The 15337-nt window shown below is 37.7% G+C and overlaps 1 protein-coding gene across 3 annotated transcripts; it reads right to left on the reverse strand.

Moving 5' to 3' along the window:
* Positions 1 to 716: 716 nt before the first annotated feature.
* MCTS1 (MCTS1 re-initiation and release factor) lies at positions 717 to 14253 on the reverse strand. 3 transcript variants are annotated; one of them, XR_005526282.1, is made up of 7 exons: positions 14203 to 14253; positions 13514 to 13666; positions 12861 to 12958; positions 8937 to 9059; positions 6204 to 6285; positions 4872 to 5161; positions 717 to 3722 (listed from the first exon to the last, which is right to left on the reverse strand). XR_005526282.1 is itself a non-coding variant. In XM_039221454.1 (6 exons), the coding sequence occupies exons 1-6, from the start codon at positions 14214 to 14216 to the stop codon at positions 5080 to 5082; spliced, it is 552 nt and encodes a 183-aa protein (XP_039077385.1). In that variant the 5' UTR covers positions 14217 to 14253; the 3' UTR covers positions 717 to 5079. The 3 variants fall into 3 exon arrangements, 2 of the variants coding, with proteins under 2 accessions (XP_039077385.1, XP_039077387.1); XM_039221454.1 differs by having other exon boundaries at positions 717 to 5161; XM_039221456.1 differs by having other exon boundaries at positions 717 to 5161; positions 6204 to 6271; positions 8926 to 9059.
* Positions 14254 to 15337: the final 1084 nt, after the last annotated feature.

The following is a 15337-nucleotide window of genomic DNA, read 5'->3' on the forward strand; positions in this document are numbered from 1 at the left end:
GTGGAAATTGTGATTTGTTTTACTCTTAAAATGTGCAAGATAACCCATTTAGAGTGAGGCATATCATTCTCTAACAACTGGGGTTTTAAGTAGAAAATTTTTTTTTTAATTTTAGAGTGCACACATGTGAATGGGGAAGGGAAGGCAAGGTGGGGAGGGAGGGAGGAAGGGAGAGAGAGAGAGAGAGAGAGAGAGAGAGAGAATCTCAAGCAGGCTCCATGTTCAGCACAGAGCCCAACGCTCAACTGACTGAGCCACCCAGGCACCCCTTAATTAGAAATTATTTCACTTGGGTGGCTCAGTCAGTTAGGTGTCCAACTTCTGCTCAGGTCATGATCTTGCAGTTTGTGAGTTCAAGCCCTGCATCGGGCTCTGTTCTGACAGCTCAGAGCCTGGAGCCTGCTTCAGATTGTGTGTGTGTGTCTCTCTCTACCCCTCCTTCCCCTAAAAAATAAACATTAAAAATTTTTTTAGGGGCACCTGGGTGGCTCAGTCAGTTAAGCATCTGACTTCATGGTTCTTAGGTTTGAGCCCCGCGTCGGGCTCTGTGCTGACAGCTATCTCAGAGCCTGGAACCTGTTTCAGATTCTGTGTCTCCCTCTCTCTCTGTCCCTCCCCCACTCGTACTCTGTCTCTCTCTGTCTCAAAAATAAATAAAACAAACAAAAATTTTTTAAAATTTTTTTAAAAGAAATTATTTCACTAATTGATCTTTTATTTCTCAAAGTATTCAAGAATAAAATTTGGTGTCCTTTCATTTTTCACTTGAAGAGGCAAATATCAATAGTACTAATTAGTTTGGATGTTTTCATCTATTTTTCTTCCCTATGACCTATTCTAATAAACATGATAGTAGTAAGAAAATTCCAGCAAATCATCTCCTGTATATTTTTCCACACATAAATTATATTCTCCAAGAGGCCAGGCTTTTAAACCAACCAACCAATCAACCAACCAACCTGCCTGTCTAATAGGGTCAACATAGATTTAAAAACTGGTTCTCAATCACATTCATTCATCCCTGTTCTGATGGAGTTCTAGTCCTTTACAAGTACTTGATTAGTTTTAATACAATATGAAACAAAGTAGTGCTATAGTTCATTTTAGGTAGTCTTTCTTATACCTGCTATAAAAAGTATAATAAAGTATACATACAAAAGTATAAAAACATATAATGCAAAGTATACATTTACACCCATCAGTCTCCATGTTGACAGACATGATTTCTTTAGAAATTGTTGATGAGAGACTAGGATATTAAGAATAAAATTATATTTAGTCTAAATACAATTAATAACATACTAAACACAAGTGTTCTGAAGAGCTTTCCAAATATATTTCAATGGCCTAATTCTTATAGGTTATAGCCTGAGTAACTTTCTGATTCCTTGAGACCTCAGAAGTGATGGTTATAGTGGCATAGGATGCATGCATTTTCATTTTTTTCCTTTCATTATAAATCAGGTTTAGTGGATACTCCTTTAGAAATTGGAACATTTTGAGTTTCCTGAAGAGCCTTGAGAGATATATTCTCAAAATTAAGGAACCTAGATAAACAAAGTTAAAAATATTTACCATATTTTGTTTGAGCATACATTCATTTCATATTCCCATTAATACATAATTGCTGCATGATTAATATTCTCACAAACAACAAACAAGTGAAATATTTTACTGTAATGAAATACATCTCCAAATTGAGTCATTTGCCATTCTTTTATCTTCTGAAACACTATGCTTAGGAATGCTGTATCCTCAGTAGCTGATTTGTACGCAGAGGAGAAACTTGGCTAGATATAATCATTATTTGACAAATGCCATATGACCTTCTGTTTGAGGACTCTCAAATCTCTCAGATTGGAAATGTTCATGACTACCCCTAGGATAAATCCAACTGCCTGTTTTGGGTCCAGAACATTTACAGAAGAAGAAGGAGAAGAAAAGGAAAAATGCAGCTGCCAACAGAAGGCCACCAAACCACCATAACAGTCTGCTAGAAGAGGGCTGATCAGGCCCTTATATTATTGCATAATGGGACAATCATGAGAGTTGGAATGCTCAATCCTTGCAACTCCAAGACATCTGGATTTTTTTAACCTCACATTGGATACAATCTAAGCAATATTTTTATATTTAGCTCATGTGTAATTTGCAAATTTTGGTGACTGAAATTGGAAAAGTATGAGTAACTTCCCAGTGGCTTTATAAATCAGCACTGGGCTGTCACCATTACCCAGGTTTTCTTAGATGTCAATTTACTCACTAGACTGGAAGCTCCTTAAGGGCAAGGGCCACCTGTGTATTATTCATCTTTGGGCCATATCACCTAGAACCTAGCAAATCTTCAGGAAATATTGAGCTGAACTGACCTTGGCTGAGTAGGGATGTCAGATACACAGAGAGGCTAGACTGTAGGCTGGCTTGACACAATTAATTTGGAAATTAAAAATGAACTGAAGACACATTGCCTGAGAGAAAACAGGCTCTCCCTGTATTCCTAATCTCAGGAACGTGGGTAAACTAAGTTTCCTTTACTCGCAGTACAAAGAGGCTGATATGCTAGTTTAACCTCTTTGAATTAGCTTCCCCGCACGACCTAATGCTTAGAAACTGACCAGGCTCTCCGTGTAGAGTGACACCCCTGATCAACACCATGACCCGAGGCCTCAGACCCAGGGGAAGGAGAAAACATACATATTTAGTCCACATCACCAAGGCAACACAGTCACTGTACCTCAGCATAGTAGGAAAAACAAGCACAGATGATGATGTTAAATATTTTTAAAGTGTTCCCTACACCCACTGTTAACAGTGGTTAGAAACAAGGATAAATTATTTCAGAAACCAGGCAATTAAATGTTTCAACTTCGTGAATATGGGAGTGCTTTGTTTTTCACTGCCAGCACTCCATAGGCAATGTTGGTCAATTAACATTAACTTAGTGCCAATAATAAAGGTTCAAGTTTCGGTTTTGACATCAGTGACTCAGATATTCTCTTTTTAAGACTATGAGGTGCTACAGGCCTCAAATAGGGTGTCTCATCCCTCAAATGGAGGGACATCTGACTTTGAAACCAGTAAGTCAGCATAACATGAGGCCTGTTGAAGAAACCTACCTCGAAAGAGGATTTATAAATGGGTTACTAAGGAGACTATTTACACTTTTATCCACCAGGAATGAATAGCAAAATATAACAATATGGTAAACTGTAGAATATAATTGTCATAACAAAAGCAAATATTCTACAAAGAACTTCAAAAGGCTATAGCAAGTAAAATATCAGGGCGCCTCTATGGGATGGGAAAGATTTTGGCAGACATAAACATTCTAATTAATGATGAAGCAAGAAAAATTCTCTAAGCCTTACCCCAGGCCAGATGAAATACTCCCCCAAATTATCAACCTTCCTTTACTCTTACTCGAGTCACCAAGAAACTTCCAGTTTTCTAACTGTTTACCCTAAGCCGACTTACCCCTGTAAATTAACACATTTACATTCTAATGTGGGAATCTCCAAGTCTTACAGGTTTCTTTAGCAGGAAATCATTTCTCAATCTGAGGGCCCGACCCTGGACCTATAACCTTCACCTATATCATATCTTGGGCCCAGCTGCAACAGCCAGTCAAATGGTTGCCCTCTTTTTACTATCCACCCTCACCTTTCTCACCAACTTCTAACTGTAACACAGGTCAGCACAATCTTGTAAATGTCTGTATGCATCTGAAAAATAAAATCACATGTCATCTATTTGTAAACAACCAAATGAAAATGGCTGAGACCCTAGAACAGTGAGGTTATTAGGAAGAAATGCCTATTGTCACTATATAAATTCATAACTGCTCATTTAATTCCCCAAACAGCTTACTGTTCCTGCCAAAATAAGTCCATGGCCTTTATATGCCACTTAGGATAGGACATACACGCTCTTTGGGGGAATACAGTAAGGACCCAAATCTGGAAGTTCTGGGCATCTGTGTAGTCTGAGTTTACCCAGCTTTAGGCCAGGGCGCTAAATAAAATGAACCTGAATCTCATCAAGCATATTTATCAGTTTACAGGTCATACAGGGGACATAAAAACAGATTAAATTACTTTACAGCAATAGAATCGACAAAATCCAGAATGTGGGAGAAAACTCTGTAGGACAAAACAACCAGATTCCTTCAATAATCAATTTAAAGGGGAAAAGACAAAGGGAGAAGTTTTAGATGAAGAGACGTAAATAAATAACAACCAAATGCAATATATGGACCTTGTCTGGTACCAATTTCAAGCAAACCAGTGGTTAAAAAAAGTAAAAAAGAGAGGCAATTGAGTTTGTCACATATTTAAACAAGATATTTGATCATATTAAGAAATAGTTCACTTTTTTAGGTGTGATAATATTTTAGTTGTGATGATTTTTAAAAAAAACATTTATCTTTTAAAGATACATATTAAAATAACTATGGATAAAATGATGTATCTGGGATTCGCTTCCAAATAATCAGGGAGTGGGGTGAGGAAGAAGTAAATGAGATAAAAATGAGGTAAGATTTGCCATGAATTGAAGCTGGGTGACGGATACAAAAAGGTCCATTATACTATTCCTCATGTACTTTTGTATATGCTTGGAATTTTCCATAATGAAAAGTTTAAAAATGACAACAACCAAACAAACGAAACACACACACAAAAGAGAGGAGGCATTTCTAGATAATGGGAGAAAATTCCCAGTCCAGCTTCCAGGCCCATTAAGTAGCCAGATTCGCGGGGGCGCGGGGGTGGGGGGGCGCGTAGCTCGGCAAGTTCATTCACCAAGTCCTGCCCTTCAATTTTACATCATTAGCCTAAAAAAGGACATTAAGTTGTCTGCGTTTGATTACTTACCAGATACTTCTTAATGTCCAAGCTTGCTACCCAATTTTAACTGGACTTTAAGAAAAATTAAAATTATTTTTGAAGCTAACAGAATTTTGGCATCTGTTGAATTTATTCAGCATAACCACAGAGGTACTGTCTTCACGCTGTCACACACAAACACAAACACAGATACAGCACAATATCCACATTTAGCCGAGTGCATGCCTTCTGAGGCTCATTTGTATGTCTTCATATGCCACAGCCCATCATTTAAATAATGGATATTTTCAATGCCAATTCCTTTGTTGACTTTCTCACTGTGGAAGGAGAAAAGCACATAAACATATTGTTATGAATTTTTATAGGCTTACTTATGGTAAATATAATTCCAAGTGCATTGCTATTTTGCAATCATTGAGCCCCATGCAGGGAATTTATTTATATTACATTAACATTATTGACTACATTAAACAACATTACTCTGCTGCAGTTCTTCTCTTAAAGTGATCCTAGTGATCTAACTAGTGGGCCTTATAGAAGCAAAGTGATGATGTACCAGGAGCACATCAAAGTCTTGTAATTCACTGTGAAACAAAGTTAACAGGATAAAAAACTATGAAAACAACATATACCTTATACTACCCCTTAACTGTGAAATAAAGTTAACAAGATTAATTTGGTCATCAAATCAGTTCCAAGTTTCTCGATATATTGATTATAGTTTGGTAATGTATCTTTAATACTTCCTTAATATCTATACCATGAGGTCAAAATAGAAGATAAATACCATGTGGTGCTAAACTATGTCGTGGTCTTAAAAATTAGTAGCAAAACATCTTTCCCCCCAATTAAAAATTTAAGTCATACTAAAGAAAAAGTTCCTGGGGCACCTGGGTGGCTCAGTCAGTTAAGCATCTGACTCTTGATTTACATTCAGGTCATGACCTCAGGATGTGCGATCAGGCAGCATCAGACTCCATGCTGGGCATGGACCCTGCTTGGGATTCTCGCTCTCCCTCTCCCTCTGGCCCTCCCACCGCATGCACACACAAGTGCGTGCGCATGTACACCGTCTCTCTCTCTCTAATTTTGTTTAAGTTCCTAAAATACCACATACATACATATAAAACAGCTGTTGGCACATGGTTCTTTTCAGAGTGTTTAAGAAAGAATGCAATCCTGGAGACAAAATAGGTTTCAATGGCTTCAGAAGTGTTAGGAAAAATCAGAAAGGAGGCTTCTGTGCTTAAATATTTGTAAGATGTGGTATGAATGACAGCAAATTTCCCCTGTCATTCTGATGCTTCCTGCGTAGGTTGCCCATATCTCAAAAGCTAAGGGTCCTAACGTGAGACTTACATATCTTCTGCAGACATCTTCGTGAGTCCGACACACAAAGCATGCTGTTTTCCTTTTGCCATGATTGCCTGAAAACACACAGCTAAGAAAACAATCAAAACGCCTTGGAGAAGGGCTATCAAACAGTGATCACGTTACTAGTTAAGCCACTATGAACCCATCTTGTATCCTCACCCAGGCCATCAACTCATTGAGGGCAGGGACCTAGCAGAGTCTGTGGACACACTGTAAATATTCAACAAATGCTAAATGAATGAATCTAATATAATCATTCTTGGTTTTTAAATTAAATGTTAATACTATAACCCAATGCCAACAAAACCAAAATAAGTCTTGCAAAAAAGCTACAATTTCTTGCACGTAAATATTAAAAATTGTGAAATAAATAAATATGCATTGTTCTAATGTTTTAATCACTGAATGGTGGTTTTATGTAATTGACACATTAAAATAATAATTATATCACCAGTCTATCTGTAAGAACCCAGTGTACGTTTCAACATTTCTAGAACAACCAGAATGATCCTGGTTATCATTTGAAGCATTTAGAATGTTACACATTGCAGCACATATTTTACAAATAAAAGTTCAAGTATCTCTCTGCACCAGTTTTGCAACTACCTAAAGTCTATATTATTTCAAAATAAAAATTACTTTAAAAGCAAAAGTTAGGCACTAGGAAAATTTTCCACTTAAGGGAAACTCCAGAACTATAAACCTACAACACTTAGAAAAATCATAAACATTAAAAACAAAACCTGTCCTCATAGAATACTTTTCTCCAACTCATTTTCAATTCACAGATTCAGTTTATGTTCCAAAAATATTTGAGCACCTATTATGTGACCAGTCCCTATGTCAATATAAGCTGTTCCCAAGGTATCAACACATACCTTATACTACCCCTTAAATATAACTGCCACAACAGAGGACACTGGAGAGTGTCAGGAGACTAGACAGTCTCCTTCAAGTACAGGACATACTCTTTTTTTTTTAAGTGTTTATTTATTTTTTGAGAGAGAGAGACACACAGAGTGTGAGTGGGGGAAGGTCAGAGAGAGAGGGAGACACAGAATCGGAAGCAGGCTCCAGGCTCTGAGCTAGCTGTCAGCACAGAGCCTGACATGGGGCTTGAACCCATGGACTGTGAGATCATGACCTGAGCTGAAGTCGACCACTTGGCCAACTGAACCACCCAGGCGTCTCCAGGACACACTCTTAAACCCACTCCAATGGCCTTCCTACTCCACAGTGATTTCCCTATTCCTACCGAGTATCTTCTCAACCTGAGACAAATGGGCACTTTATCCATGACAAAAGAAAAGATACCCTCCTCTCCAGACACAAACCTATTAACAAAACCTATTTGATCTAGAATATAGCTAAACAGGGAAGCCTGGGTGGGTCAGTTGGTTAAGCGTCTGACTTCGGCTCAGGTCATGATCTCACAGGTTGTGGGTTTGAGCCCCGTGTCAGGCTCTGTGCTGACAGCTAGCTCAGAGCCTGGAGCCTGTCTTTGGATTCTGTGTGTGTCTCTCTCTCTGACCCTCCTCTGCTCGCACTGTCTATCTCTGACTCTCAAAACTAAATAAAAAACATTTTAAAAAAAATAGAACATAGCTAAAAACCACTGTAGAAATGAAAATTATGCAAAATGACTCAGTTACATCATGAATTTTAAGGACTATCTGAAACTTTAACATTTCTCTTTGAGAAAATATGTTCTGAGGCCCAAACATCCAACTTAAATGATCTGTAATATAAAAGTTGGGGATTGTCAGTATTTCCCACTATCCACTTCTACCTGGTACCTAAACTCTTTTCTTGTTTGAGTTCTTTTACTCCAGTGTATATGGATAAGCCAACGATAAACATAGCAAGGTGATGGGGGCACCTGGGTGGCTCAATCACTTAAGCATCCGATTTCGGCTAGGTCATGGTCTTGCGGTTTGTGACTTCAAGCCCTGCATCTGGAACTGTGCTGACAGCTCAGAGCCTGGAGCCTGCTTCAGATTGTGTTTCCCTCTCTCTCTGCCCCTCCCCTGCTCATGCTCTCTCTCTCAAAAAAAAGAAAAAAAAAAAAAACAACAACATTAAAAACATTTTTTAAGTAGCAAGCTAATGTCTAAAGAAGTGATCCAATCATATCATATATATCTTCTCCATTAATAATCTAAAGTCTTAGGGGTGCCTGGGTGGCTCAGTCGGTTAAGTGTCCAACTCTTGATTTCAGCTCAGGTCATGATCTCACAGTTCGTAGGTTTGAGCTCCGCATCGGGTTCTGTGCTAACAGCACAGGACCGGCTTGGAATTCTCTCTCTCCTCTCTCTGCCCCTCCCCTACTTGCACTCTCACTCTCCCTCTCTCTCCCTCAAAACAAATAAACATTTTTTAAAATAATCAAGTTTTACACTGTGTCCTGAGTTTGGTAACATTGGGGAGTAACTGGGCTGAAATGCAGCTGGGACTCTTTTATTACTTGTTCCCATTTAACTTCTAATTTGGGACATAGAAATGATGTTATTTCCCACACCTTGAAATGCAATAAGAAAGGCAGAAATGATGCTATTTCCCACATCGTGAAATTTAACAAGAAAGGCGTGAGACAACAGTAACAGTAACCTCCAGAGAAGTACATCTAATCTTTTGGATGATAGACCTTCCAGTAATGACAAAAATACTGTGAAGACATTTTTCAAAAGTTATAGCCTGGGAAGGATACAACAATTGTACCTACTGCAGCAGGGTAAAGTTTAGCTCCAGGAGAAGTTAAGCCTGGACACATGATATTTGCTCCACTGAGCACAAATTTGATAGCTCCTTTATCAACCTGCTGGTGTGGCAGGATAAAAGGATCTAGAAGAAAAGAAATACATCACATAAAGAGACTGATGACTCAACAGAAAAAGACAAGGGACATGAACAAATATTTCCCAAAATTACAGTATTCTGACAAATGCAAGATAAAACTGAAACTCCATCCTTCACTTATCAAGTTGATAAATATTTTTAACAAAAGTAATTCCCAGTGCTAGCAAGAGTGTAGGAAAACTGGCATTCTCAGACACTGCTAGAAGGCTTATAATGGAGTACAACTTTTCTTTAGGACTACATGATAAGACATATCAACAGCCTTGAAAGGTTCAAACTCTTTGACTTGGTAATTCTCTTTCTAGGACTTTATCCTAAGGAAAAAGTTAGAGATATACAATATATTAAAGCAGAGATATAATCATTGCAGCACTACTATTTACAATAAAAATAAATTGGAATCAACCTCAATGTCCAACAATGAAGAGATAAATGACTTAAGGTGTGTCTATAGTACCTGTATAATAGAATCATTATATGGAAAATATAATGGTTCTGGAAAATATGTAATACCCTGGGAAATGTTCACAATATAATGTTAAGAGAAAAAAGTAGAATTAAAAAACCTACCAAAGAGATCAGTGGTTGCTAGGGGTTGAGAGGAGAAGGAAGGGACGAATAGGTGGAGCAGAGGATTCTTAGGGCAATGAAACTACACTATGATACTAGCACTATGATACAATACAATAGGATAAGATAGGATACGATGATATGATATGATATGATATGATATGATATGATATGATATGATATAATGATATGGTATCATAGAGATACTGTAACAGTGGATACATGACATTATGCATTTGGTAAAACCCACAGAATATACGATGCAAAGAATGAACCCTAATGCAAAGTATGGACTTCGGTTAATACTAATGTATCAGTATTGGTTCATCAATCATAACAAATGCATGACACCAATATAAGATGTTAATAATGAGGGAAGGGTGGCAGGAAGGATATGGGAACTCTATTTTCTGCCCCATTTTTCTATAAACCTACAACTGTCCTAAAAACCAAAGTCAATTAATTAAAAGCTATTTAACTGAGAGCCCAATTTAAAAAGGAAAAAATATTTTTTAAAAAAGGAAAAAAACATATAAACACACATACACACACAACATAGGAAATCATTGGATGGAAGTACACCAACATACTAACCATGGTTATCTCTAGGTCATAGGAATACAGGTGATTTTATTTCTGCACTTTCCAATTCTCTAGAATGAATACAAATTCCTTTTGTAATACCAAAAAATGTGTGTGTGTGTGTGTGTGTATGTCTACTAACAGTTCATAATCTAAGGATTAAAGGATCCCTGAAAGATTCAAAACAATTGCGGGTTGCAGGGAATACCTTTTAGTACCTCTCAGGGCTTTCTAGGTATATTAATAATTGGTAACATTTATTCACTTTAATGTCTTACCACTAGCCCTCCCACTAGTCAGAGAATAAGTATTTTTCCTACCAAGACCACAAATTAATTTAAACATGGCTCCAAATGAATTTGAACATCTTATTGAAAAGAAAGAACCTGAATGAATGCATTTATACATAATTTGTTTTCTAGCTCTCTATCCTTGTTAATACCTGCCCTTTAATAACAATGATGATGATGATCTTGATCATGATGATGATAATATACAGTAGTAGTGGACATTACTCGACAATTACTACATCATTACAATGGCTATCACACATTGAGCCATTACTGTGTTCTAGGCATTGTATACACGATCTCATGTAATCCTTACAATCCTGGGAGATATAATATACAATATATCCATTTTTAAAGATAAGGAAATAAAACTTAAGGAGCTCCTGGCTGGCTCAGTTGGTAGAATATGCAACTCCTGAACTTGGGGTTGTGAGTTCAAGCCCCGTTTTGGGTGTAGAAATGACTTAAAAATTAAAAATCTTAAAAAAAAAAAAAAAGAAAAGAAAAGAAAGCTTAAGCAAGTTAAGTGACTTGACCTGTTTAAGTGGCTTGGGAAAAGTGACATGCACTGGGAATTGAACCCAGGTCTGCCTAACTCCAAGTATGCTTTTAATCACCATATTATCCTGCTTCTTGCACATCAATAACTTTAGGATGTTCTAAAAGGTTGGTTCCCAGCAAAATATTATTAAATAGGAATACCTTTCTCTTCCAACTTATTATGCAAATGCTTAACATACAGAAAAACTGTTAAGAATAGTTCAATGAAGGGGCGCCTGTGTGGCTCAGTCAGTTGAGCATCCAATTTCAGCTCAGGTGATGATCTCGCCCTTCAGAGTTCGAGCCCCATGTCAGGCTCTGTGCTGACAGCTCAGAGCCTGGAGCCTGTTTCAGATTCTGTGTCTCCCTCCTTCTCTCTCTCTGCCCCTCCCCTACTCAGTGTCTCTCTCTCAAAAATAAACAAACATTAAAAAAGGTTAAAAAAAGAATAGTTCAATGAACACTTGGCCACCACCCACTGAGACTGAACAATCATTCATTAACCCTTTGCTTTATCTCTTTCTATTTATGCACATTTTGTCCTCTATCATTTGAAATTTCAAACATGATGCTTCACCATAAATAAGCACATATCACCTAAAAATAAAGTCATTCTTCTACATAACTACAATACTATTATCATACCTAGAAATTTAACAATAGTCCCACAATATTGTCTTATAGTCAGACCATATTCAAATTCCCCCTCAAGAGCCCTAAGAAAGTGTTTTTTATCTTTTTTGTGGGGGAAGGAGGGCTTGAATTTACTTTTCAAACCAGGATCTAATCTAGATTCATGCAATACATTTGAGTATTTTGTCTCTGTCTTCTTTTAGTTGAGTAGGAATTAACATCACCAAAATATTTTCATTTTAAACTTTTTCCCACTGCATCAGGACTCAATTTCTCTCCACTGTACTTTTTTAACCTGATGAAATCAATAGTTAATCAAGTAATTGTAAATAATCCTTTATAAATACTAAAATGATTCACCTCTTTTAAGATTTGCCTTACTGCTCCAGACCTCTGCTCCACCATGTAATTCAAAATTGATCACTTCTTACCAAAAACCAAACTCATTAAGTTACCACTACGACCTACAGAGCCTTCCAGTAGCTCCCTTCCTTTTTGCCTCTTGGCTAGAATGCCAGAAATACACTGGTTTGAAAAGCAGAAATTTTAACTTCACAGTTGAAAACCTCTTATGCACCAGGATTTTATCTCCTTTGAATTTTCTTTTGGAATGTACTCGGCCTGACAATGTACAAATGTAGGTATGTAACAAACGTTATTTTGTTTCACAACACCTGACCTTGGCACCCAACTAACAATAACTGGGACTCCCACAATTAGCCAATTTTTTCCCCTTATATAGAGTTAATCTCTATGAGGCGAATGTAGATATAAATGTAAAACAAGTACTCACAGCACTTATCACAGTTTGTGAATATACATCATGCAATGATCTAATTGTCTATCCTTCCAACTAGACTGTTAGCTTCATAGGACAGGGACCATGTCTGCCTTTGCTTCCCATCATATTCTCAGCACCTAGCTCAGGGCCCGACACATAGGAGTTCAATAAATATTTGCTGAATGAATGAATGAGTGTTCTTTCTTGGCCTTTCTGGACTACATAATGAGAGAATTTGCATTTTTCAGATTTACCACAAGATGGAGATTCATTTTAGGTTTATACTCCAGATCACCTAGTGTTAATAAATAAGTTAACTACTAGAAGTCACTTTCAACACCCCTTATGTCTTTCCATATCCCCAAAGACATATTTTCTAACAAGACTTACATTTGTGAAGTAACCTTAGGGTTGGATAAAAAGGCCCTTGTCTTTGTCTAAAAAACAGTAATTCTCCATTTACTGTAACGATTTCTATATGTTCATGGCTGTAAGACAAGTGTCACAAAGTACCAAGTTAGATATTTTCTTTCAAAAATGAATATGCCAAACATCCTTTAAATAATAAAAAATATGAAACATACATATACAAAGATACAGCAACCTCTTTTTAATTTCATTAAATATCCAGGCAAAAAAAACATTATTTAAATTGTTTCATCTACGATACCAGTCCAGTAGAAAAAATAAGAAAAATATGACCTACTGTAATTTTATTTCAAATTTTCTTATTTTAATTTCATCTTTAGATAATTCAGTAAAACAAATATTTACAGTACAAACTGAAATAAATTAAATCCAAGTCTGAATAAAAACATTTAACTCTTTGATAAAATAATCAGTACACAAAGCCACATTTTTCACAAACATAGAGAAACACTTGAAAATACGAATATTGATGTTTTAGACTTATTCTGTTTATCTGCTGTTATAATTAATCTACCAATGGTTAATGTGAAAATAATTCCATTTTTTATGAGTGCAAACTAATCATACGATATTCAGCTACTCTGAGCTTTGCATAGAGATAAATAAAGACTTACCATCGAACTATTTTGACAGGATCTTTCTTAGGCGTGATTTGATTAAGCCATGGTTCAATACCTGGAAATTGCTCTATCAATTGGTTCTTAATACCTTTTATAACTGAGGTTTTCAACTGGATGCAGTTGGACACATTTTCTTTTTCATCAAATCTGTCAAATGATTTTTGCAAAGAAAAAATGGGATTTCTAAGCAAAAATATCAGAAGAGCTAAAGGTATTGTTTTAATTAGTCATCTATTCCCAAGTATTTAGATGTCTGAAATAATTATGGAATAAATTGATTTTAAAAATATCATTTCTTTTATTCTGCCCAGCCCCAAACCAGTGTCTTAATACAATATTAAACCGCATGTATACACAATGGAGGGGACGGGCAGGTGGGAGGATATGAGACAGATTTCACATTATAATCTGTAATTAGCTACACAATTCCCCTTCCTGGAAAACCCTACTCAATTTTACCCAGGAAGAAACAATTTCCCACCTATAACAAAACCTGTGTAAACAAAAAAAAAAGTAAAACAAAACACCCTCGAGGGTTGAGATATAAAAGACCAACCCAAATATAACCTAGAAAATTATCCCCTGCTAGGCTATGTACTTTGCTGAGATTTTTTTTTACATGATGATGACGACTTCTAAGATTTCTATTTGCTTTTGCTAAAAATGTTATGCACAAAACCCACCTTCCTTTGCCCATGTTCCCCCTTTGCTTTCTGCGTCTACCAAATCTGGAACGCAAACCCACTAAGTAGATTCCCAAAGAATTTTTGTCTTCCTTATACTGAGTAGCCTATGGGGCAATCACGCTATTTTCAAGACAAGGTTAATCTAGCAGCTAGGGAATAGGCATGACAGGCCGCTGGCTTCCTGTCACCCAGACTCCTTCACTCCCGTGACCCAGGAAGTCAAGCCTTCCCTTATTCAGTTCATAACTAATAAACATATGGCAGTGAGTGCAGGGCTCTCTTCTCAGCTAAAGAGGATATACCCTCTAGCCACAGTGCAAGGATATGATCCATACAACCCTAGGAATGGAGATAGGGCTGGGAGAGGGGGCAAAAGAAAAAGAGGAGTAAGGAAAAAGAAAACGAGAGTGGGAGGATCAAAACCCGACTGAAAATTAGGGATATAAGCTTAAATGTCGCAAGTTGCGAGTAAGAGAATCGTACTCTAGAAAACCTTAGGGAGTAAGGCAGGGGCGGGGGAGAGAGAAAGAGGATCTTTGCTCTCACCCTCTTCCCCACCCCCACCCCACCGCCTTTGTGAGCAGCCAATGGAGGCCACAGCAGGTTCTTACTTCTTGAACACGATCCAAGGTGAAGGGGGCAACGATAGGAAAGGGCCCGGAATGGGGGAGGGGGGGAGCTGAATTAGCAAGGGTCTGGCAGATCCCCTTACACGAGGAAGGCCGGCACTGACAGTCAGAGGTGTTGTCGTTATCCGGAAAGGGGGACAGCCAGCAGCACTTTACGGTTCTCAGTGAAATCTGACTACTTCCGCTCCTCTGAACACGTCGGCATTTTTGCCGGCCCTTCTGGGGCTACCGATTCCTCTCCCGAGAGGAGAGCTGGAAGGGCGGGACTAGAAAAGGAAGAAGAGATAGAGGAAACATTCTAGTTGCAGGAAGAGAAGAATGAAGGGGGCGGGGAAGTCAAGCAAGGCAGCATTTATGGCAGTTGCGTCACTTACGGGTTCCTCAAAGGGTCAAGATTGTTCCGTGTTTGGTTGCTACCTGCTGTTAACCTAAGCAGTTTCTTTCATGGGAACGACTTTTGTTCCCCGAGATTACCAAATGGACCGGTGCTTACCGGGAACCCA

The sequence above is a fragment of the Hyaena hyaena genome, unplaced genomic scaffold (genome assembly GCF_003009895.1).
Source record: "Hyaena hyaena isolate Hyena2069 unplaced genomic scaffold, ASM300989v1 scaffold_986, whole genome shotgun sequence".
Lineage (NCBI taxonomy): Eukaryota > Metazoa > Chordata > Mammalia > Carnivora > Hyaenidae > Hyaena > Hyaena hyaena.

Coding starts and splice junctions, on each gene's coding strand:
- MCTS1 (XM_039221454.1), bottom strand. Junction 9,060..12,860: donor CCTAAGGTTACTTCACAAAT/GTAAGTCTTGTT, acceptor CTTTTCTTCTAG/ATCCTTTTATCCTGCCACAC. Junction 5,162..6,203: donor AAGATGTCTGCAGAAGATAT/GTAAGTCTCACG, acceptor CTCCTTCCACAG/TGAGAAAGTCAACAAAGGAA.